We start from the raw sequence: 20,875 nt of genomic DNA on the forward strand, positions 1-20,875 counted from the left end.
GAGAGAAACATGCCCCGCAGTCCGATTCCGGAGATGATGTCACGAGAACCCCCTGAAGTAGCAAAGAGAGAGGTTTGGATACCTGACGTAGCTTCACTACGTGTCTACACTTCCAGACAAAACAAAACAAATACGGGCTAAAACGCCAAAGCCATGATAGTATTGAGCCATGCAACAAATTCAGAGCAAACCCATGAATACCCGACGCCATCCTCCAAATCCCGTGTCTAATGTGACCCCTGAATCCTTCCATGTCAGCCCCTATCCACCATGTTCCATGTTTCCGCTGATGCCATGCTCCATTGCTGGGGCTCATATAGTCTCATTTTTCCCATGTCGACTAGCTCGGGTAGTCATTCCCATTTCCATTCTATCTACAGACCACCGAGATCTGCAACCAAGCAATCCATCCCCTACGGCAACCTTTAAATCCGGGCACCCATCCACGATGACAATCCCAGTGGCACCGTACCGCCTGTTATCCTCCTTGCTATCTCCCCTTCAAACCACGGCGAGAGAAACGCCATGGTTCGATCTGGTAAGTTTGCTGGAGTAGTTCAGCGAGCGGTAGACAGAGACGCGCAAGCCAAAAAAGGATGGCAACGGGCGGACGCTGGACTTGGGCTGCGCTAAAGGGGAGACCTGAACCACACAGAACGCTACATGCAAAGAGAAAGATCGAAAAGAGAAAAAAGGAAAACCACCGGTGCGCAATGAAGGGGGCATCAAACACCCCAATGCGCTTTTTAAAAGGAAAAGAGTAGAGTCGTTATGCCACCGCACGAAGCACCTATGTAGCAGAAGAAGAGCTGAGAGAAACCGAAAAACAAAAGAAAGAAAAAAAGAGAGAAAAGCAACGAAAATAGCAGCCGCTGGGTATGAACCAACCCAAATTCTTCGACGTGAGATTCATCAAGGAGCCCACCGGTACTGCTGGGCCGGAGCCCGCGTCGAGCCCGAGCTCTTCCGTCGATGGCGCAACGGTACGCCTGCCCTGCGATCATATATCAAGTTGGCATGATTGTCCCCTCCCCTTCCCCTCTGAAAAGCGCCAACGCAAAGCAAAAAAAGGTATCAACAGCAGCGCGATGTCAGGGCTTACGCGATCGACGCCAGCTTCTGCAGTGTTATCAGGACGCCTATGACGGGTGGGTGAACTGTCAGTGACGGCTCGGGAGATGGCCCGCCGGCGGCGGCGGTGGCGGGGTCGGACTCACCGCTAACGCCCTGCGTCAGCGTAGCCGCGGCCTCGGTGTTCCTGGAACCGAGGCTGACGGTGACAACCTCCTTCACAGTGCCCTCCTCCCCCAGGGTGTTGGCCCACTTGAACACCTTCTCATCCTCGCGCCCATCACCAATAACCATGAGGAAGTCAGCAGGAGAAGAAGGAGCAGACTTGTTGTCGCCCTCGCCTTCACCCTCGGCGGGGGTGGCCATGCTCGCCTGCAGGTCGGCAAAGATCTTCTGGGCGGCCGAGGTCTTGGTCCAGTCGATGGGCTCGACGAGGACGCAGCCCTCGAGCGGGAGGGCGTGCACGCGCTGCACCTCGCAGGCGTCGTTGATGTGACTAGCGCAATCGCTCGCCTGGCGCTGGGCGGCCTCGTAGTCCTCGGCGGAGTCGTACTCCTCGGCCGACTTGTAGTTGAACTTGATGGAGCACAGCCGGTTCTCGATCCAGGCCCCCGGCGTGCGCTCCAGGTAGTAGGTTAGGATGGGCTGCACCGACTCCTTCCACTCGCGGATCTGGTTCTGGTCAGCCACCTCGGTCCACTCGGTGCTCCCAAGGTTCTTGAGGTAGCACCCGTTCTCCGCGATCAGGCCTAGGTTAGGGACGAGGCGGAAGAGGTGGTCGAGCTCGTCGGGGCTGCGGCCGGACATGACGTAGACGATGTTGCGGTCGTCGAGGAGCAGGTCGCTGAGGACGTCGACGGTTCGCTGATACCATGTTAGATGCTCGACCATGCGCCTGGTGAACGGGGCTTGGTATCCCACCTGCGGGCTAACGGTGATGATTTGGTCGACGGGGCCCCAGTTAACCAGCGTGTTTTCGAAGTCGAGGAAGAAGAGGCGCTTCTCGCTCCGCGTGTACTGCTGCACAACGTTAGGGATCGAGAGACGCGGGACCGATGTCATCTCGCGGCGGTGCTGCTGTTCGTGCACCTCGTCCAGGCGCGCCGTGAATTCCGTAAACCAATGCGAGCCGGTGTGGAGGTTGACGCGTTCGAAGAGCCTGGACCAGCGCTGCTCCTTCTCCTCGTCGCCCATCTCGAGCGCCTTCTTGATGGCGTTGGCGCAGGCCCGGTAGTCCCACGGGTTGACGGACAGCTCGTTGCCGCCAAAGAGAGAAGATGTGCCCGTGAACTCGGAGAGGATGAGGGAGCCGTGCTTCTTCTCGCTGTGGTTGCCGTCCTGGCAGTAGATGTACTCGTGCGAGGTCAGGTTCATACCCTCGCGCTGGCTGGTGATCATTAGCGCATCGGCGATGCTGAGCAGCGCCAGGTACTGTGCGTAGTCAATGTCTTGCTTCAGGTATACCACCGGCTGGTAGGCGAGGTTGGCCCAGGACGAGTTGACGCGAGTGACAATATCAGACACGGCAGCGTCCAGTTCGCTCTTCTCGCTGGTGGACAGCGCGACTTGGATGAGAACCACGTTATCCCGCCACTGGGGGTTCGAGTTGAGGAACAGCTCATACGAAAGAAGTTTTTGCCGGACGCCACGGACGTGGTCGAGCTTATCCCGGGCGACGATGAGTTTCTTACCAGCGTAGCGTTCGCGCATGATATCCAGCCACTTCTTAACTTCTGCCTCTTGGCGATGCTGGGTAAGGCTCACCGGGTCGATGCCGATGGGTAGGTTGATGACGTCCACGAACCGGTCCTCAAGCTGCAGACCCTCAGGCGTCGCTTCTGCGTTCAGCAGGCGACTGCAAGTCTGGAGGAAGTGCCTGGTGTACTCGTGAATCTGGAAGCCGATCAGGTTGGCACCCACCATGCCCTCGAGGAGCTGCTTCCGGACAGCCAGGCAGCGGAAAACCTCGGAAGAAGGGAATGCGACGTGCAGGAAGAAGCCGATCTTGGCATCGGGAATCTTCTTGCGGACCATGGAGGGGACAAGGAGGAGGTGATAGTCGTGGACCCAGACAACGTCGCCCCGCTTCCAGTTCTTGACAATCTTGTCAGCGAAGGCCTGGTTGACGTTGACGTAGTACTTCCACGAGTGGTCCTCGTACGCCTTGCTCTTCGGGTTGTCGGGGATCTGGTAGTGGAAGACGGGCCAGAGGATCTGCTTGCAGAAGTGCGAGTAGTGGCCGTCAAAGTCCTTGTCCGAGCAGAAGACGCTGAGCATGTTGTGCTCGGTGGCCAACCTGTCCTCGATGTCTTGCAGCTGCTGTGTGCCCTGAAGGGCGTCGGTCGGCATCCCTAGCGTCCCGACCCAAATGTAGTCTCCCAACTTGCCCTCCCTAGCAGCGGCCTCGGCCGCGTTACGCAAGCCGCCATTGCCCTGATCGGCATTGACGACCTTCCAGTCGGCACGGGCGAAAACGCGATCGTGGCTGTCGCTCCTAACCAACGACCGCGGCTGCGTTATACCCTGACGGCCCAGCTCCTTCGCCTTCGCCTGGAGCAGTCGGCTCTTGTCGATCAGGGACGGGGGAGGCGGCGAGTTCGCGCGCGACATGGGCTGGTCGGGACGGCCTCCCCAGGTCGGGGAGCTGCGGTCGGCCGGGGCGCGGAGAGTGTCGGTAACAGGCTCGGCGGTGCCCGGGATTTGCACGCGGAGGCCATCCTCGTTCGTGAAGGGGTCGTCCCGCTTCTTCTCGTCCGTCGGCGTAATCGGAGGAGTGATATTGCTCGGCTGGAACAGACTCGGCTGCCTCTCAAGCGGCACTGGCTTGGGCTGCTTCTTCTCCGACGCCGAACCACGCGGCGGGGTGCCTGGGAGGGTAAAGTGGATGGTCTTAGGGAGAAAGCTAAAGGAGAAAAGTCATGTTAGTCCTTGATGACTCGAGCATGCCAAAATGACATTGCGAGGCCGGAATATAGCTTCCAAGCGAACTAGTCGCGGGGAATCTGAAGGGTATGAGCTTACAGGGAGGCGATAAACACCGTCATGGTGGGCAGGCTGCGGCTAAGGCCGATTTAAAAAGAATGTTGAATCGGTGGCCTCGAGGGTTCGAGGGGGGCTGCGGTGGTCGAGTGCCGTATAAGGTGTGGAAGATGGAGGCTATCGATCTCCGAGTGTCGAGCCCATGAGTAAACGACGGGGGAGGAGTGAAAACCACAAAGACAGTTGAACTTGTGGGGAAATATTATTTCTTTTTCGCAGGCGGAAACTCCCAGAACAGGCCGGCACAAGAATAATAGCGGAGACCTGAAAATCGAGGCCTGCGGGTCCGGAGACTACGGGGGTGGTCTCTCGGGAAGGCGGCGGACCGGGGGAGTGAGGAAGGTGCCGGAACGGGAAAGAGACACGGGGCTCGGTCTTCGGTGCCTGGGGGGCCGGAAGGCTTTGAGGGGCGGCCCGGAGTATAAAATCCAAGTCTTCCACGCAGGGCCAAGATGTGAAGTTTGGCACGGATCAGGATTCCTGTCGAAAAATGACGGGAGTTTGTCGATGTTAGTGGATGTTGGGGGAGCCACAGGGACTGAGACCAGGGATCTGCGTCAGGGCCAACTGTTCGTGAAGGAGTTAGTAAACAACTTGGCTTTCAGCAGCTTGTTCATATATAGCCAAGTGAATCTGAAGTGAATTTTAAACAGTACGGGGTTGTGCTTGGCTTATAGACACTTGGTAATGTCTGAACAAGGCCAAGGGGCCATTCACTTAGCGCCGGGCCCACCACAGCAAAGCTGCAGCCGCCACCTCTGACGTAAGGACTTAGCAGCAGCGAAGTCCCTTTTCGCATTGGAAGTTGGGCCAAGCACACAGTTAAGTTGGTGCAAACGCAAACAACGCACCACTTGCAGTTTTCATGACCTTGGCAAAGGGAGAGGGTAACAAAGAGAGCAGGTACACTTGCCTGGTAGTTTGGTTACAGGGCTTGGAAGCTACTGTCAAGGAGGGGGATATGCAAGAGAAACGCGGTCCTGAGGGGTATTGGAGAAAGATGGACGCGTTCGGTGGGCTGTGCCCCTTGGCCGTGGCCGTGGCCGAGAGGGGAAGAGAGGGGGAGGACGAGGAGATCTGGTGCGACTGGTGTGACTGGTGTGAGAGTTCCCTGGACCTGCCTCCGTGGGCCGATGGGGGTCAGGAAAGGCATGGAAACATAGGGGAATATCAATCATTTTTTTTACCCGGAGCAGGAAACACGGACGTGCAGAGTGAGGAGTTCCTTGAGGGAACGGTGGTAGTGGAGCGGCCCGGCTGGGCAGTGGTTTGTCCCGCACTCGCTGCTCGTCATTCCAGCCCAGAAATGGATCAAGCGGGACTGCCAAGGGAGAAAGGAACAAGGGCCAGACGATGGGCAGGGGGCAGGGATGGAAGCTCCGCTCCGGGTGCCAGGGAAGGCTGTCGTCCAAGCCGTTTGGGCCGCTTCGATGCCTGTCTCAAACCTGTTGAACCCGAGACTCCAATTGCTGCCATTATTGGTTGTACCTTGAGTGCCTTGAGCTGCTGGATGCATTGGGCTGTTTGGGTATGTCTGTCTGTCTTGAATCTCTGGTCAAGATCTCTCTTCACTCCTTGAACCATCACGTAATCGAAAGCCTCATTTTTGCAGAATAGGCCACATGGAAACACCAGCTGATGGGCCGCATGGTGAGCGGAAAGCTTGGCCCGGAAGTTGTGGAACGGCAATGTTTGGTGGTTACGATGGTTACGGTGGTTACGGGGGATCGGCAGAGCCTAGACCTCAGACATGCCCCAGCCGAGAAGTACTCCGTTGACGTCGATGACTTCCAGGTTGTCTCCGAGAGTCAGAGGGGCGGGTGGATGCATTGGCATCATGGATTGGAGGGGCAGAGCTTATCAAGTTGGCACACCTCCTGAGCCGGGCATGCATACCAATCAGCAGGAGGGCAACCCGCCAAAGGAAACGTTTCTTGCTTCCTGGCTGGAGAGATGGAACACCTGTGCGGCCTCCAACTAGGGCAACAAAGGATCACAAGCTGTGACAGATCGCCAAGTCCACCGGATTGGTCACTGAACGCTTCTGCAACAGGACGGATTGAGAAATTACCTTCCCCCAAAACTCCGAGACCTGGGGCTCAGTGCACCTGCTGAGAACCATCATGACAAGCATTTACCCTCGTTACAGAAGTAGGTAATTCCTGCTTGAGGATACAACCTCAGTACATATCCAACTTTCTCGAGGGTTCCAGAATCGGGGAGAGCCGAACATGCATCCCCATCTTGCATCGATCAACGGTTCGAGACTCTTGAGTTTTGCTATGCCAAGACATGGTAACAGGCTCTTGGTAGCAATGCTGTCGGCTTCGGCTCCGTCACTCCGGCTGAGTGTTGGTGGGTGGTGAGAGACGGGACAACGTCTCGATAATGCGCATGGAGCCGCAGGAACTGAGTCAGGTACATATCCAGGTCAGTAAATGAATGTGCCCGAGGTGTATAGACCGATAGCTGTATGGGTACACCTGTTCCCCGCTCTTTTACCCCTCCATCGAGGGGAAGTCTGCGAATTGTAGAGCCATCTCATGCCGAAGACTCAACTCAACGAAGCATGTCAAACCAACTGCATGTACAAAATGGATGAGTGGGCTGGCTGCCATTGGACCCGGTCCAGTGAAAAGTCTAAGCCGAGCAACGTGTTGGGGTCACTGAAGATGGGCAGCAGACTTGATCCAGTGGCTGCAAGCCCTGCTGCTGCGAGGCACAGGCGGCATCTTCTCACACCCTCCTCCGTTCCTGTCGACCGTCAACAATTCGAGCAGTTTGGATGGGACCTTGGCAAAAGTGAAAGTGAAAGAATTTTCTCGATCTGACCCAACCAGATGGGACTTGTCAGGGAGGGTTGGCAGGGTGGCCGTTTGATGTGCGAGCCGAAAGTGACCCGAAATGTTCCGATGCGAAATATGGGGGAATTTGATAGGCTAAAGGTGAATTCTCTGGCGCACCTTCCAGGTTCTGAAAGTGTCAGCCCAGGCGCCGCATGCAGCAGCCAAGCCCCATGTTCCAGAGGGGGGAAGAGCCCGGGCCATGAACCAAACCCAGGCTCCCAGGGTCCATTTTCCATGACCATGTCTCGGCCGGACTCTCGCGGCTCGAAAAAATAGCTCATATTGGACTTGCCGTGATGGATGCCCAACGGACTTATATCTCATAATCTCACATCACATACGACATCAGATTCGGCCGCCCAAGCGAGCGAAAAATCACCGAGCATGCGCCGCGGACGGAGTGAGCTGCCGTAATGCCCATCAAACGGGAACTTGCTAAACCAACCTCTCTTCGAAGCCCTATCTCCATCTCCCCACTTCCGTCCCCAGAGAATGATCAGCCTGATTTCCATCCCGGCATATCCTGCAATGCACAATCGAAGTCTGTTTCTTGCAAGGATACGCTGCAATGGGACGAAGAAGAACAGAGGGAAGCGCCAGCCAAACGCAGGGCCGCGAGCTGTTCCCAGCAATGGGACGGCCCGCATTGATAGTTGGGGAGAGCTCGAGCGTATCACAACCCCTCGCACCCATCGACAATGTCTTAGTAGGGCAGGTGGGCCAATGCAGGACACATGCAAATCGACTATCGACTTGTCGCGTTTCGCACACCTGCAGGGTCAGAACCAGAGCACCGCGTATGTCGTGAGCATCCGAGCCACCCCAATGCCGACCATCCGCAATATTCATGTCGATCTTGCCGTGTGTATGTATGGGAGCAGAGAAAACCGGCTGGGGAAACTTGCATCCCCGTCCATCAAAACCTGGGGGGTTCGTCTTGACTGAAACTCGAATCTCGATATGAACCTTCCAGAACCACAGGAGCTTGTGTCCCGGTCCACTGGCAGGATCTGCCGGCAACAGCCACAATGCTACCGTCCAAACCCCAGCCGAGACCACGAAAAATGCCGCTTTGAGTTCCAGACATCTCTTAGCTTCGTCCCGTACCCGAGTAACCCTCATACAAAACACAAACCGTCAGTAACCCTGAGAAGGGAAGGGAGGCCGCCCCAGCCGCCGTGGCGCCGCTAGAGCGAGGAGCTCGGCGCACCACAAACGGGCATCGGGGCCAGCAAACAATATCCCCATGACCGGCATCACCAAAGCAAGAAAGAACAAAAACGAGCACAACATTCGATGGCGTTACACGGTCGCTGCTGCCTCCCAGCTCGTCCCACAATAGACAGCATCCACCGAACGGTAATAAGTAAACCAGCTCTGTCCCCGAGCGCGCCCAATACACCAGCGGCCGGCGGCCGGGGGACGGGAAAGGGGGGGCGGGGAGGAACCACCTACCAAAGCATGTATGTAAAAACATGTGCCGAGGCCGAGGCTACCACGTCGATGATACCACCATCAACAAAGCCGCGCTGCCCTCCACACAAGACGCAGGACCTGACCATCGCGGGACCGCGCTGCCACTGGCGCGCACCCAGCAGAGAAAACCTGCGGATGCACGCAGCCGAAAACGAGCGGCACGGCAAACCCACCCTCAGCCGGCGGTCGAGTTTGAAGAACACCATCCGAGAATGGATCGATGTGTGAATGTGCATATAATTTGTCGTAGCGCGCGCGCCCATCCTCGGCGTTACCCCTTCGGGGATAGAGGCCGCGGTGATGAGAGGACCCAACCACGTCCAACCCCATCGCCAGCTGGCTCGCGATCGTATCCAGTCCCGCACCACACAATCCAATATCCAACGTCCCACAAGCAAAGCAAACCCCGCAAGGGGCCGGCGGCGGCTGCCTCCCGCCGGCTTTCCTGATGGGACGTTAGGAACCCCTGCGATATCGCCCGCTGGTTGGCACAGGCAGTCAGTACCAGGTACATATCCGTGCCTTCTCCACACGCCGCCGTGTTGGGTGATGGGCCGTCCGTTCACGATAGTAACTCATGGGTCACTCCCGGCCGGGAGGGACGACCGCTTCGCTCAGATCGGGTCTTCTTACGGTGCTATGTACGCAAGCAAATACTGCACTGCACCGCATGGCATGGCATGGCATGGCAGGGTATCATCGGCTCCCGTCTATTTTCTCCCCCCCCCCCCCCCCCCCCCGCCTCGGCAACAAGCCCTCCAACCAACCCCCTCGACTCTCGAATCCTCGACTCACCCGGCTGCCTCAGTTCCTCCACGTCCTCACGGCCTTGTCCTTCCCGCCCGAGCCGACCATCTTCCCGTCGGCCGCCCAGTCGACGGCGTAGACCTGCCAGGAGAGTTCCAAGGTTAGCCACCACAACAAACACGAGGGATAAGGGGACAAGGAAGGCGCGGGACGGGGGGAAACCGGGTGATCCCGGAGATGATGGGGAGCCTGCATTACCTCGTCTTCGTGGCCCGGTAGGTCCATGGCGAGATTGCCGTTGCGCGCATTCCACACCTTGAGCGTGCAGTCCTTGCTGCCTGTGACGAGGAGCCTGCTGTCGGCGGACCAGGCGCACTGGTAGACCTGCGCGTTTATGTTAGTGGGGTTCTTCTGCTGGGGGCATGATACGGATGGCTGGGCGGATCGCTCAGCCGTTGGGCCGTGGCTTACTGGTGCGACATGGCCCCTCAGGCTCTTGAGAAACTTGCCGTCCCTGGCATTCCAGAGTTTCTGCGTTGAGGGTTAGCATTTGGTTGTGGCTGTGGTAAAACATCGAGTTCTGGGGAACTGACCGTGCTGTTGTCCCACCCCGCGCTGGCGATAAGCGTCCCGTCAGGGGAAAACTGTACCTGGTTCACCTTATTTTGGTGACCCAGGAGCCTCGCAACTGGCTTGTTGCCGTTGTTGGTTGGATCCCACAGGTACATGGTGAAGTCATCGCCTAGACCTCGAGTTAGCATTCGGCTCTCGTGGCAAAAGGGTAGGGAAACATACTGGCTGACACGATTCGCTCGGCAACCTTGCCATGGATCTTGGCCGCCTTCTCAAACCTCTCCTTCGCCTTAGCCCGCTTGCCTTCTTCGGTGTCAGGGATCTCCTTAGTATGGTCGAAATAAGCAGTCCGTAGGGCGTGGTCACTCGACAAGGCAATGTGATTAACCCAATGTCCGTGGGCAGTGAAACTGTGCACCAACGTGCCCTTCACAGCATCCCAAACTCGGACAGCCTTATCGTGGGATCCTGTGTAGATCATACCAGTGCCTCCCCACCGTACACAACTCACCGACCCCTTGTGGCCGCTCAAGACGTGCTCTGTACGGCCCGAGTTCACCACCCATATCCTACATGTGCCATCTTTGCTCGCACTCACAAGGCGGGCGGTTCCATCTCTCCATACTAGGGTCAATGTTAGCTAGGTTGGTATCAAACTCCGAGACAACACACTCACGGTGATACGGCTCCCACGCCACGCCCAGCACCCACTTAGCGTGCCCCTTGAAATCCTGCCCGACCGGCTTCCCCGTTTCGGGGTCCCATATCCGGACTGTCTTATCCATGGAGCAAGTGGCCAATTGTTTGCCATCAGGACTCCAATTGACTCCCAGAACCCAACCAGTATGCCCTTTCAAGGTGTGTTTCGGTGTGCCGGAATCCGTGTCCCAGATGCGGGCCGTATTGTCGCCGCTCCCGGTCGCCAGTCGGCTGGAGTTTATCGGGGAAAATTGGCAAGAAAGGATAGGTTGGCCGTGGCCGGGGATACGATGGGCGAGACGCGAGACGGCGTGGACCTTGAAGACGGCTTGGGGTTCGGCGCTGAGGGTGATTGTAGTCCTAGAAATGGGGTTAGCTCACGCAACCGGTATCGTAAAACATCTCCAAGCATACTCAAAGGGGTTGGTAACTCCATGTTTCTGGAGCAGACCGAGCAAGTCGGTAGGATATTGGTCGATGATGACGTCTTTGCCCGGAATGTGGATACGGAACCGATAGGGGGTGAAGTCTTCTCTGTCCTATATGTTGTCTGTCAGGATGACGTCTAGATACAGTAGATAAAGGATTGGGGTACACACCCTCCCCAACAATGTGTTCAAGAGAGTCGAAACGTTCTTCTCGGTAGCATCGCCAAAGTTGATCTCGATCACATCCGCCATCTGGTTGCCGTCGCTGTCGACGAAGTTGGCCTTGAACGACCCGAGATCGGTCGCAAGGAGCGGCGCGACATCTTGTTGTGTCGTTGTGCGTTCAATCTCCTCTCTCCTCTGCCTTTTCGACGGTGGTGGTGCAACTGTAGCCATCTTTGCGGTTGTTGTCGTGTCTCTCTGTGATTGTGAGGGGCATCAGCGGCCGGGGTCTTCTGTCGCAAGAAGCCGGACAGCGGGAAAATTTTGGCGGTGAGCTGCTGCAGAATCAACACCCCACTTCGCTGCACCCAAGCAAAACCCCACAGCCCAGCTCAGCTTCTCCATCTCCCAAGGCAGAAGGCAGGGGGTCATCCCAAACAAAACGCCATACACAACTTCGGGTCAATGGCAACAAAAGAATTCATCTAATTCGCGCTAAACAAAAGCATTGCTACGTATAGCGCATGTCCAAAAACTCCAACCCTTCCCTGAAGTCACCAAATCCGACCCAACACCGAAAACTCAAAACACCCTGTCGTCGACCGACATGCTGCATCAGTCAATCCTTGAGACCGACTACCGATGCGTACTTTTTCCACGGTAGTGTCTCTTCTCCGAGTAGTTATCGCTACTATCGCTGCTGTCATAGCTGTCGTACTTCTTCTCGCTTCGGCTCCTGGGTTCATGTCGGCCAGAGGTGCTCCGACTCCGTCCCTTGGACGAAACGTCCGACGACGAGGCGCGGCTGTATGTGGCGTGTCGGTCGATTTGGACAAATTGGTCCGGCCGCGCGCCAACATTTGTCCACCGATCCGGGCGGTAGTCAAGGCTCGCCCGGCTCGGTGGGAGATCGACGTACGGCTGGGGAGCCCCGTACGTGACCGATTGCCGCCGCCGGGGCGGCTCAACGCCCCTTGACCGGTGGGAGGATGTTAAAGGAGCCCCGTTCTCAAGGATCCTCATGTGCGCGCGAATTCTCCGCATGCCGGAGACTATGACTAGTTGTCAGCGCCACCGTTCACCACAAATTTTCCCGTTGAAGAGTAACTCACGATCCTTCTCCACCTTGGCCACCAGGAACTTCTCATACCACTGCTCATATTCGATGGTGCTCATCAAGCCTTCGATGTAGGCCCTGCGTAGCCTGCGGAAGATGTAAGGCGCCTCCTCCTCGCATTCCTTTGCCTCTTGCTTCCGCTTCACCATACGGCGGAGCTCCCAGCTCGATTTGATCGACGTGACGATGCTACCACAGGCAGCAACAGTCGCCAGAGCTACGGGAACACCCATCGTGGGAGGATTGCTTGCCCCTAGGCTTGAGAAGTTTTGGGAGTGTCGGTGTGCTTGTTGGAAAGGTTTGGCATTTGTCACGACAGATCATGATCCCCTGAGCAATGGAAAACGAGGTGGGAGATTCGGTAGAAAAGGAAGTGTCGGCTGATTAACGGATGGGCGTGGGCCGACCAGCGTCGAGACCCATGGCCAGAAACGTCAGTGTCTGCCACTGTCTTTGACTAATGAAGAAATCCGACGGCTCGGCCAATCTCCGCCAGACCGGCCGTTCTCCGGACCTCTGCAAGCTGTTTGCTGTTTCCATTCACGTCTTGAAACGCGGCCCCGCCCCGGCCTCACCCGGGCCTCGCCGGGCCCACCACCTGACCGGACCCGGCTTGGCGTTCCGCAACCCGAGATGCATCTCGTCTGCCTCGTCTTGACAGGGAAAAGGCCTATGCAGCATTCATGCCATGCCTGGGCCATTAAGACGTCATCGCAGCAATTATTGTTGTGGAATGGCTTCATCAGATGTTTCAACGAACAATGGAGCTCACACACTCTCCCCACCTCTCTAAACGTTAGCAAAATCCGCGCCGAAAGTTGCCCAGCTTGTCTTAGAAAGTTTCTTGATACGGATGTCTTCTCCCGCTCTATCTTTCGATCAGGCAAGAATACGAATGATTACTCTCCATCATGGCGCATGCCCGGAAAAATGAGCCCTGTCGTTTTGGCCCCCGCCTGTGCCCCCGAGATACGTCAAGCGTACTACCGTGCTAGGGCGATGGTATGCGGGCAAGCTGGCGCGGATCTGAAGTGCTGACAGGAGCCGCACTCCAGTTGGACAGTTGTGCCAACTCCCGCTTGAGCCTCCACCAACACAACCTGGCTGATGAGGTGCTGTGCCGCCCCCGCCGCAGCGGTCTGTTGTCGAGCACAAAAGGATTCGAAACCGGGTCTGCTCTCGTTCGACCCATTGTGATCCTCAATTGAAACGAAACGACATATAGCCCACGGCCAGCCCTGATTCTCGACCTCTGGCCCGAAACCTGTTCCACGGGATTCACCCTCCTCACCCGGTGGACCTGCTCCCAACAACGACAGAAGCGACACTGCGAACCACCGTCAGCCAGCCAGCCCCCGTCTTTGACTCCCCAAGTCCACTCACGTGCGGCTGACCTTTCAATCGGCCAACTGCTTCGCATTGCGCTGTGACCTACTGGGTGTAATTGGCCTCGTTGCGAGCCACTGCCCCCAATCCCGCTGGTCAATTGCAACCTCCTAAATCCGGGACCTTGACGAAACAGGTGCGGTGGTACTCTTGGCAGTGGTGACAAACGCCGACCTTGTTTCCGCTCCATTGGTTTCGTTTGGAGTGTGTCGCCCTGCGCCGAAGAAACAATGGGCTACTATTATGAGCCGGAACCGCAGCCGCAGTATTAGTATGTCTGACTTGTCAACTCACCACCCTCTCCCCTCGGCCCTTCTGCCGTCCCGAATGACATGCACAGCAGCACACGGGGGGGACGAGCAAAGTGCGCTGAGCCAAAACAGTCTTGATTCAACTCTGATAGAAATATACTGACATAGATTGGTAAATCAGCACAAGACCGCCTCCCAGAGCATACTATCCTCCCTCGGCCAGTAACCATGGGGTCATATACCAGGTTGAGGGTCCGCGGCCCGTTTCGCCGTCACCAACACGCGTTGTTGTAGTCGAGAAACGAAGGCGGGAAGAGCCTGTGGGATTCTTGCCCTGGCTTTGTGGTAGCTTATGTTGCTGCTTCGTTTGCTTTGAGTGTGCCGACGATTGTTGGTGTTGCTGTCCAGGGGATGATTATGACTGATTAGGTGGGCAACACGGCCAAGAGGGCAGGAACTTGAGCTTATGATGCGATGATAACGACTCTACGAAGATACCCTTCTATTATATACTTGAAGGCTTATTGCATCTTGTGAGCGACTTCGCCCTCTCACCAACATCCCGACCCATTAGTTGTTCCATATCCATTCGTCATCGATCATCGGATGCAGGTCGTTCTCTCTGTGATCTTAGTTGGCCGTACCTTCCACAGTGGAAACGTACTTTCCCGGCTGAGACTTATAACCACCTAAGGTGGTAGGTGAGGAAGGTACTCTCCACGACTGGAATGGGCTCGAGTTCCTCACTCCCACTGGTGAAGCAACACTTCCCACTTGCCATGGGACTTTGAACTTGGCCACCATCCCGATCGTTTCCTAACTCCTACCCCTTCGATCTCAGGCGGGGTCTGCTTCGCACCGAGTTCTCAAAAGTTCCTTCTACCAAAACGAAACTGTCCCTCGCAACATTTCGGTGACTCCCCCCAGACAATGCAGAGTTGAAAGCAGATTGGGAAAGATACCACACGTCGCCGCAATCATCCAGTGTTTTACGGCATATTGCATCAACCCATATACGGGTAACCGAGATGTGTAAGTGGGTGACCATTCCCCTGATTCAGTCTTCTCATCCTGCCATAATTACGAGATTGGTGGCTTGGTGCCCTGAAACCTGAGGACGGCGAGCAGAATCATTATGAAACAAGCCCAACACCCATCCTCCTTTTTCTCGGTTTATCCTTATGCTAATGTCCCTGCAGGTAAAAGCCTTAACTCTCTGCCGGAGAGTATTACCTCCCCTGGAACTCAAACTCCCTTGGCCCCGGCCCTCTCTACCACAAGCCCAGAGACGACGGACTCGAGCAACCTTGACGCGCCCTATACCTTGCCCCACTCGGGGGTAACCACGTTGCTCGACAAAGATAAGCACCAGCAGCCACAATCAAACGGAGGATCGCTTTCATCCCGAAGCCCCGATGGTGGCACGCCTTGCGGAGAACACCTTCTCGTGCGTTTTCTACTTAGCGTTACAGGCGTTCTTCGTTTCCGCATAGTCAACGCCTTGGTGGTGTTTGTCCCCGTGGGCATCACACTTCGTAAGTCACGGACCGAGTACCATTCGTACCTATTTTTCGATGTCGATTTGATCTAACTCGCCCTGTAGACATGGCACACATGCCAAGTGACATAATACTTGCCATGAATATCATTGCGATTCTGCTACTGGGTCAACTCTCCGTCTTTACTCAAGAGCGCGCGGCCACCGACTTGGGCGGCACTGGACGTGCCTCACTGAACGCCGCGTTCGAATCTGCCGTTGAGTTAATAATCCTGCTGTGAGATTCGGTTTAATTCGGCGGGGCCGTTGAGTTTAGTTCGGTAAATTGCTGATCTGTCTCTTAGGATCGTTCTCGACGCGAAGGATATCCACCTTGCTCAGTCATCAACCACGGAGTGGCTCTTAATACAGCTGTTTTCGCTCCTGGGCATTTGTTCCACCCCCGGCGGTCTTCGGTTTGGGGCACAGATGCACGGCAGGATGGCGACTCACATGAACGCCTACTTTATTGGTCTAAGCGTTGTTGCCAACTTTCTTTTGCCAGCAGTATTCCATGTCTCACTCACCAGTAAAGAAATTGCAGACCACAGGGCTGCCCAGGTTAGCCGGGGTGCAAGTGTTATTCTGCTCATATTTTATTTCACTGGCCTTATCACCCTAATCGACGATGCGTCAGCTATACTGGAAAGTATCCACCGGGACGCAGTTTCGACGTCAACAGCCAGGGAAATCGGTCCTTCAGATTCTGCAGGCAGCACTCTTGAGACCTCGCTCGGCAGTTATATGCGTTCAGAAGACATTAGATATTTGGCGTATTGTGAAGGGCAACGGCAAAGGCGAGCTAGAATTCAGCGAAGGGGACAAGGCCTCCGTCAACGCGTAAGGTAAGGAAACAGCCTCCAAAGTGCTCACAGGGTACCCACCCAACCCTCTTACTAACGAGGCTGGAGATAGGATGGCATGGAAGGACCTCACCGACCCCCAAGCCACAAACACCCCTCAGCAACGCCCGACCCCGGCCAAACTCATCCTCTCCGGCTTCGTTACAATCACCCTAGTCACCGTATGCGCCTCGTTCGTACTCTCCTGGGTCGTTCAGCGGGTGGATAACCCGGTCGCGGCGCTCAACGCGGCACTTAGCGTCCGCCCGGCGGCGAGTAAGTGTATTCACATCGGGGTAGTCGTGTGGGCGTTCGCCAGCATGAGCAACGTGGTGGTTGAACTGATGGTTGAATTCTTGACGCTGTTTGAGTCGGCTTCCCTAGTTATTGCCGCGTGCCTGGTTAGGCTTTTGTGGCTAGATGGGAGGGAAGCCGAAATGGCTTTCTGGTATTTGGTGTGTTTACATTACCATGACTGAGACTTTAGAACTTCTCGATTCTCTGCTAGAATATACTAAGGTTATTACTTGATCTCTGGTCCGTGAACCTCAGACCTGAGTCTGCCGGTCCTCCATCCACGGCTCTCGCGGAGCGATCATGTTGATGCCCCTGAAGTCCCATCGAACTCATCAATCACGCTAACCGGCTTGACGAATGTTCCCAGCGGCTGGTATTCTAGATGATCACAGCCAAAACGCCTTTGGCCCGTCAATCTCCACGCCCCTCCGTGAACCCGTCCCCTTGTCTAGTCTCCTGGCTCGACAGGTTGGTGGGCAACGCGGCCGCGGCGCTCGACCTCATACTCAGCATTCAGCAACAAGAGAGGTCGACACGGAATGGGGAAGGAACCTCCACATAGGGTTTGTTATAGGGGTTGTCGATTACATGAGCAAGTTGGTGGCTTGCTGGATGGCTGAATGCTTAGCGCTGTTTGAGTCGGCTTGCCTGGTTGTTGCCGTGTGGCTGGTGAGGCTTTTGTAGCTCGATGGGAGGTTAACCGAAATGGCTTGTCTGGTATTTGGTGTGTTCACATGATCATGACCAAGAGTCTAAGACCTTGCAGCTTCTCGCTTACCTAGGTACCTGTGCAGGGTAGGCGGGTTGGGAGGTGCAGGGTAGGCGGGTTGGGAGGCAGGTACGCTCAGTTTCGCCCGAGCCATGCCTGCCTCAAACATTGGTACTCTTTGTCAGTTCCTCTGCGCATGCGCTGGTCAGTGTGTGCCTACCTATCTAGATGGACATTCGCCACTACCAGGCAGAAGCTGATCTTCTTAAGTTGCCTCTTCCCATTTTTCGACCCGTCTCGACTTTTTTACCCAACACAACTTTTCACTCAACACAACTTTACACTCAACTGAGTCAACTCCCATTCCAATAAACAAATTACAAAGTTACACAGTGTCTCACCTCCGGAAGTCGCTTAGCGATATTTTCCCCGAGGTCGGGATCACTGGTGCTTCGACCCAATTCAAGCCGACGCGCAAAATGCGGAACCTCGCCCAAGACATTCCCGCGGCCATCTCAACGGGCCGCTGGCCTTCATGGAAGCTGGAGAACAGCCAGACATTCACCGTCCGCCTGGCCCATGAGTTGCGGGAAGAAGCCCGACGTGAGCGCTTTGTTGCCGACCCAGCCAACATCATCGACAAGGTCCGGGCCGGATCACAGAGAAGCTCGTCGGCCCAGTCAGTTGAGGCCTGGGAGGCGCTCGAAGCAGCGTTGATTCGTCTGGTGTACGGCTCAAATATGATTGAGTCGGCAGGCAACACTCTCAAGATCACCCTCAAGCTGTGTCAGGCTGTTTTTCGTGGTGAGGGGATCAGCACCGACATCGAGGAAAGAGACCCCGAATACCAGGAGCAGCTGGAACATCTCGTCGCCGCAAATCGCCCAGCCGGCCGCCAACACGTGATTCGATCGCGCCAAGAGATAGTGCAGCATGCTCAGGCGCTCAATCACATGATCGACCACATAGTCCTCAACAAGGAACCCTGGTCGGAAGACCTCATCCTGGAAACTCACCGGATTCTGCACCATGGACTTGATGACGAGGTCGAGTCGGGAAAGTACCGGGAGTACGAGGTGGCAGTCAAGTACGAGAAGCCGGGACAAAAGGGAAAGAGCAGCCTTTGCATGCGGGCACGGGCGATCCCCGGCTACATGAAGGAGATGGTCGAGCATCTCAACCAAGAGATCGCCCAGGGGGAGGAGAGCGGCAGCCTGGACCCCTACACCCTGGCGGCGCGGTACCACCACCAATTCGTCAACATCCACCCGTTTGGCGACGGCAACGGGCGGATCATCCTCAACTGCCTGTTGCTCCGGTATGCCGGGCACACCAGCGATATCGGGCTCGACCCGGATGAGCGTGACCATTACATCGCCATCGCCACGCGCGCATCCCGGGTCTTCCATTCCGAGGATATGGAGGTCGACTTTGACCAGCACACTGGTCACCGGGAGTTGGCCAAGTTTATCTTGGCCAAGTCCAAGCGCAACCTTGAGCGGTTGTGGAACTGGGCGTCGAAGGGAAAGGGGGCCGGTGATGAAGCCAAGTGAGGGACTTCGGCTTTGTGCCCCGAGTTTGCTGTCGTGCCGTTCTTGATTTATGTTATGTACCTAATGCTGCCTGAGTTACCGTAGCTAATTTAATCCTTAATCTTCTTTTTGCAATGTGATAGTCAATCCGAGCCTTTGTTGATTCTTCTTCTACTTACCTACCTACCTAGGTTCTGCATGTAAGGCGGAGTGGTCTTACCGTACATAATTATCGTGCATCTGTCGTGCCAGCTTAGGTACATAGAAGGCTCTAGTCGGCAACATCAGCTCACGGACTGAAATCAGCCAGATCTCGCCCAGTACCTCCCGCAGCACCCGCTCCACCTGCCGGTCCGACGACGCCCGCGGCAGCACCACCACCACGTTACCGCTGCCGTAGGCGAACGCCACCGGCGCGCAGATAGGCGTTCGCTCGTCAAACACCACCGGCGTCGTCTGCCACTTGGTCGGGTACGCCCGCCCCATCCAGTCGCCGCCTACGCACGCCAGGTCCATGTTGCTGCTCGCGCCGAGGGTGAGCCCCTGAAGGCCGTTGCCGCCGCCGATTTCGAGCGCGATCATGTGGGTGGCGGGCTGGGCCGCGGGGACGGTTTTGCAGAGCTCCGTTTACCCACGCTGTCGGGGCCAACGGTCATGGGAGGCCCTTCCCGGACGATGGATTCACCACCAAGACCGATACTCTTGACATCAGGGCACGAGAAGTTCTGGAATAGCAGGTGAGTTAGCAGAGGGACCGGGTAACAATAACAGAATACAAAGTACCATTCGCACGCCAGCCAACTCGCTGGAGGCGGCTTGTTGTCTCGGGAAGCCGTTCTTAAGGAGCAGCCCAACGTCGGGTATTGTGCCACCAATGTCCACGACCATTATGTTCTCCGCTTTCAACTCTAGCGATCTCTCTTGGGTAAGAGATCTGCCCCTCTCAAGCTGTTGGTCGGCCCGCCCGAGAAGGTCCGGATGAGAAACCGCACCGCCATCTTGCTTGACAAGACCGTCCCATCGTTCTGCGTGATGAACACCGGACAGGTCATGCCCAGCTCCCGCACCGACTTCTGAAACGACCGGATCGACCTCCTAGCAAACTTCAAGATTGAAGCATTCAGAATCGCCGCATTCTCTCTCTCTCCAAAAACCCCGGATTAGCCACCTCCTTCGACAGCACCACATCACAACCCGGCGCCTCCGTCCTCACAATTTCCGCCGCCCTCTCCTCCTGCCTCTCCACCCCATCAACCGGACTAAACACCCCATTCACCACCACATACACAATCAATCCCCCTCTCCCTCACCTCCCCACACGCCTCCACCACCCCCCTCTCATCCACCTCGGCAATACGCGGCGCGTCCCGCTCGACGACATGACGGCGCTGACAAAGTGGGTTGTGCCGATGGTCACGGAGGCGATCGCGCTTGTATGGACGGCGCTGGTGGTGAGCATGCGGCGTAGGGCGGCGCTGATGCTCGGGCCGGGGTCGGGGATGTGGTGGGGGATTTGGTTCAGGCGAGGATGCCGCGGGTGGGGTCGGAGGGGGGTTGCATGGTGTGCTGGTGGGTGGTGAGTTAGGGGGTTTGGTTGTTGTTGTTGGTTGGGAGTTGAGGGCTTCTTGGGTTTGGAGTTGGGTTGCTGCCGTTGTTTGGAGACTGGGGCAAGTCACGGGTTGAAGATGGGGAAGACCACTTGGTGTGTACCTCACTCGGGTGTCATTGAGGATAAGAGAATTTTAACTCAAAAGGGTTCAAGGGATTGTTGATTATCGCTTGTCAGAGTCAAAAGACAACTTCAAAATACACCCCTTCATTGGGAACTGCAATGCGAATGTCCTGGATCTGTGTTCTGTGTTACACGAAACGAGGGGTCGTTGTCACGGCGAAGTCGGAAGCTCCGCATATGTCGGTCTCGCTGTCTTCAGTTGATCCAGTAGATCAATGCAGGAGGAGCGACCTTTTCTACCATGCGTAACACTCACCACCGGTGATCACAACAAAATGTAGAGTTCCATTGAGACGCTAGTGATTTTGTGTGAAAGCTTCTTAATAAGGGGCCAAGGACTCAAAGTCTGAAAGGGTACCTGTGTACCCCTTACTCCAGTGATAAAGGGCAAGTTGTATCCCAAAATATTATTCTTTACCAACAACATGGCC

General features: G+C 56.1%; 7 protein-coding genes across 7 annotated transcripts; 3 read left to right on the forward strand and 4 right to left on the reverse strand.

Moving 5' to 3' along the window:
- Positions 1 to 781: 781 nt before the first annotated feature.
- On the reverse strand, positions 782 to 4,545 carry F5144DRAFT_45217 (glycosyltransferase family 20-domain-containing protein). Its single transcript, XM_066784951.1, has 2 exons — positions 4,093 to 4,545; positions 782 to 3,973 (listed from the first exon to the last, which is right to left on the reverse strand). The coding sequence occupies exons 1-2, from the start codon at positions 4,113 to 4,115 to the stop codon at positions 1,099 to 1,101; spliced, it is 2,898 nt and encodes a 965-aa protein (XP_066648736.1). The 5' UTR covers positions 4,116 to 4,545; the 3' UTR covers positions 782 to 1,098.
- On the forward strand, positions 4,443 to 5,775 carry F5144DRAFT_45230 (uncharacterized protein). Its single transcript, XM_066784952.1, has 2 exons — positions 4,443 to 4,679; positions 4,971 to 5,775. The coding sequence occupies exons 1-2, from the start codon at positions 4,628 to 4,630 to the stop codon at positions 5,687 to 5,689; spliced, it is 771 nt and encodes a 256-aa protein (XP_066648737.1). The 5' UTR covers positions 4,443 to 4,627; the 3' UTR covers positions 5,690 to 5,775.
- Positions 5,776 to 7,216: 1,441 nt separating this feature from the next.
- F5144DRAFT_556205 (uncharacterized protein) lies at positions 7,217 to 8,402 on the reverse strand. Its single transcript, XM_066787962.1, has one exon. The coding sequence runs from the start codon at positions 8,076 to 8,078 to the stop codon at positions 7,416 to 7,418; it is 663 nt and encodes a 220-aa protein (XP_066648738.1). The 5' UTR covers positions 8,079 to 8,402; the 3' UTR covers positions 7,217 to 7,415.
- An 834-nt stretch (positions 8,403 to 9,236) lies between these two features.
- On the reverse strand, positions 9,237 to 12,391 carry F5144DRAFT_588922 (quinon protein alcohol dehydrogenase-like superfamily; the record flags this gene model as incomplete). Its single annotated transcript, XM_066789984.1, has 10 exons — positions 9,237 to 9,320; positions 9,438 to 9,563; positions 9,651 to 9,710; positions 9,773 to 9,921; positions 9,975 to 10,376; positions 10,429 to 10,793; positions 10,866 to 10,990; positions 11,051 to 11,265; positions 11,692 to 12,093; positions 12,154 to 12,391. 10 exons carry the CDS (start codon positions 12,389 to 12,391, stop codon positions 9,237 to 9,239), a joined length of 2,166 nt encoding a protein of 721 aa, XP_066648739.1.
- A 2,320-nt stretch (positions 12,392 to 14,711) lies between these two features.
- Positions 14,712 to 16,644, forward strand: F5144DRAFT_45563 (uncharacterized protein). Its single transcript, XM_066784962.1, has 5 exons — positions 14,712 to 14,827; positions 14,995 to 15,330; positions 15,399 to 15,570; positions 15,638 to 16,177; positions 16,244 to 16,644. The coding sequence occupies exons 1-5, from the start codon at positions 14,824 to 14,826 to the stop codon at positions 16,245 to 16,247; spliced, it is 1,056 nt and encodes a 351-aa protein (XP_066648740.1). The 5' UTR covers positions 14,712 to 14,823; the 3' UTR covers positions 16,248 to 16,644.
- A 755-nt stretch (positions 16,645 to 17,399) lies between these two features.
- Positions 17,400 to 18,826, forward strand: F5144DRAFT_556221 (fido domain-containing protein). The gene has a single exon (XM_066787963.1). The coding sequence runs from the start codon at positions 17,660 to 17,662 to the stop codon at positions 18,731 to 18,733; it is 1,074 nt and encodes a 357-aa protein (XP_066648741.1). The 5' UTR covers positions 17,400 to 17,659; the 3' UTR covers positions 18,734 to 18,826.
- F5144DRAFT_608398 (uncharacterized protein) lies at positions 18,827 to 20,031 on the reverse strand. The gene is made up of 3 exons (XM_066791589.1): positions 19,496 to 20,031; positions 19,348 to 19,437; positions 18,827 to 19,306 (listed from the first exon to the last, which is right to left on the reverse strand). Exons 1-3 carry the CDS (start codon positions 19,598 to 19,600, stop codon positions 18,929 to 18,931), a joined length of 573 nt encoding a protein of 190 aa, XP_066648742.1. The 5' UTR covers positions 19,601 to 20,031; the 3' UTR covers positions 18,827 to 18,928.
- Between the last annotated feature and the right edge of the window lie 844 nt (positions 20,032 to 20,875).

Source organism: Chaetomium tenue, assembly GCF_020726465.1.
Source record: "Chaetomium tenue strain MPI-SDFR-AT-0079 chromosome Unknown F5144scaffold_1, whole genome shotgun sequence".
NCBI classification, from domain to species: Eukaryota; Fungi; Ascomycota; class Sordariomycetes; order Sordariales; family Chaetomiaceae; genus Chaetomium; species Chaetomium tenue.

Coding starts and splice junctions, on each gene's coding strand:
- F5144DRAFT_45217 (XM_066784951.1), bottom strand. CDS start 4,115: ATGACGGTGTTTATCGCCTCCCT. Junction 3,974..4,092: donor ACGGTGTTTATCGCCTCCCT/GTAAGCTCATAC, acceptor TTTCTCCTTTAG/CTTTCTCCCTAAGACCATCC.
- F5144DRAFT_45230 (XM_066784952.1), top strand. CDS start 4,628: ATGTTGGGGGAGCCACAGGGACTGAGACCAGGGATCTGCGTCAGGGCC. Junction 4,680..4,970: donor GATCTGCGTCAGGGCCAACT/GTTCGTGAAGGA, acceptor CACCACTTGCAG/TTTTCATGACCTTGGCAAAG.
- F5144DRAFT_556205 (XM_066787962.1), bottom strand. CDS start 8,078: ATGAGGGTTACTCGGGTACGGGACGAAGCTAAGAGATGTCTGGAACTC.
- F5144DRAFT_45563 (XM_066784962.1), top strand. Junction 15,331..15,398: donor CCCCGTGGGCATCACACTTC/GTAAGTCACGGA, acceptor CTCGCCCTGTAG/ACATGGCACACATGCCAAGT. Junction 15,571..15,637: donor GTTGAGTTAATAATCCTGCT/GTGAGATTCGGT, acceptor TCTGTCTCTTAG/GATCGTTCTCGACGCGAAGG.
- F5144DRAFT_556221 (XM_066787963.1), top strand. CDS start 17,660: ATGCGGAACCTCGCCCAAGACATTCCCGCGGCCATCTCAACGGGCCGC.
- F5144DRAFT_608398 (XM_066791589.1), bottom strand. CDS start 19,600: ATGGTCGTGGACATTGGTGGCACAATACCCGACGTTGGGCTGCTCCTT. Junction 19,438..19,495: donor AGTTGGCTGGCGTGCGAATG/GTACTTTGTATT, acceptor CTGCTATTCCAG/AACTTCTCGTGCCCTGATGT. Junction 19,307..19,347: donor TGACCGTTGGCCCCGACAGC/GTGGGTAAACGG, acceptor CCCGCGGCCCAG/CCCGCCACCCACATGATCGC.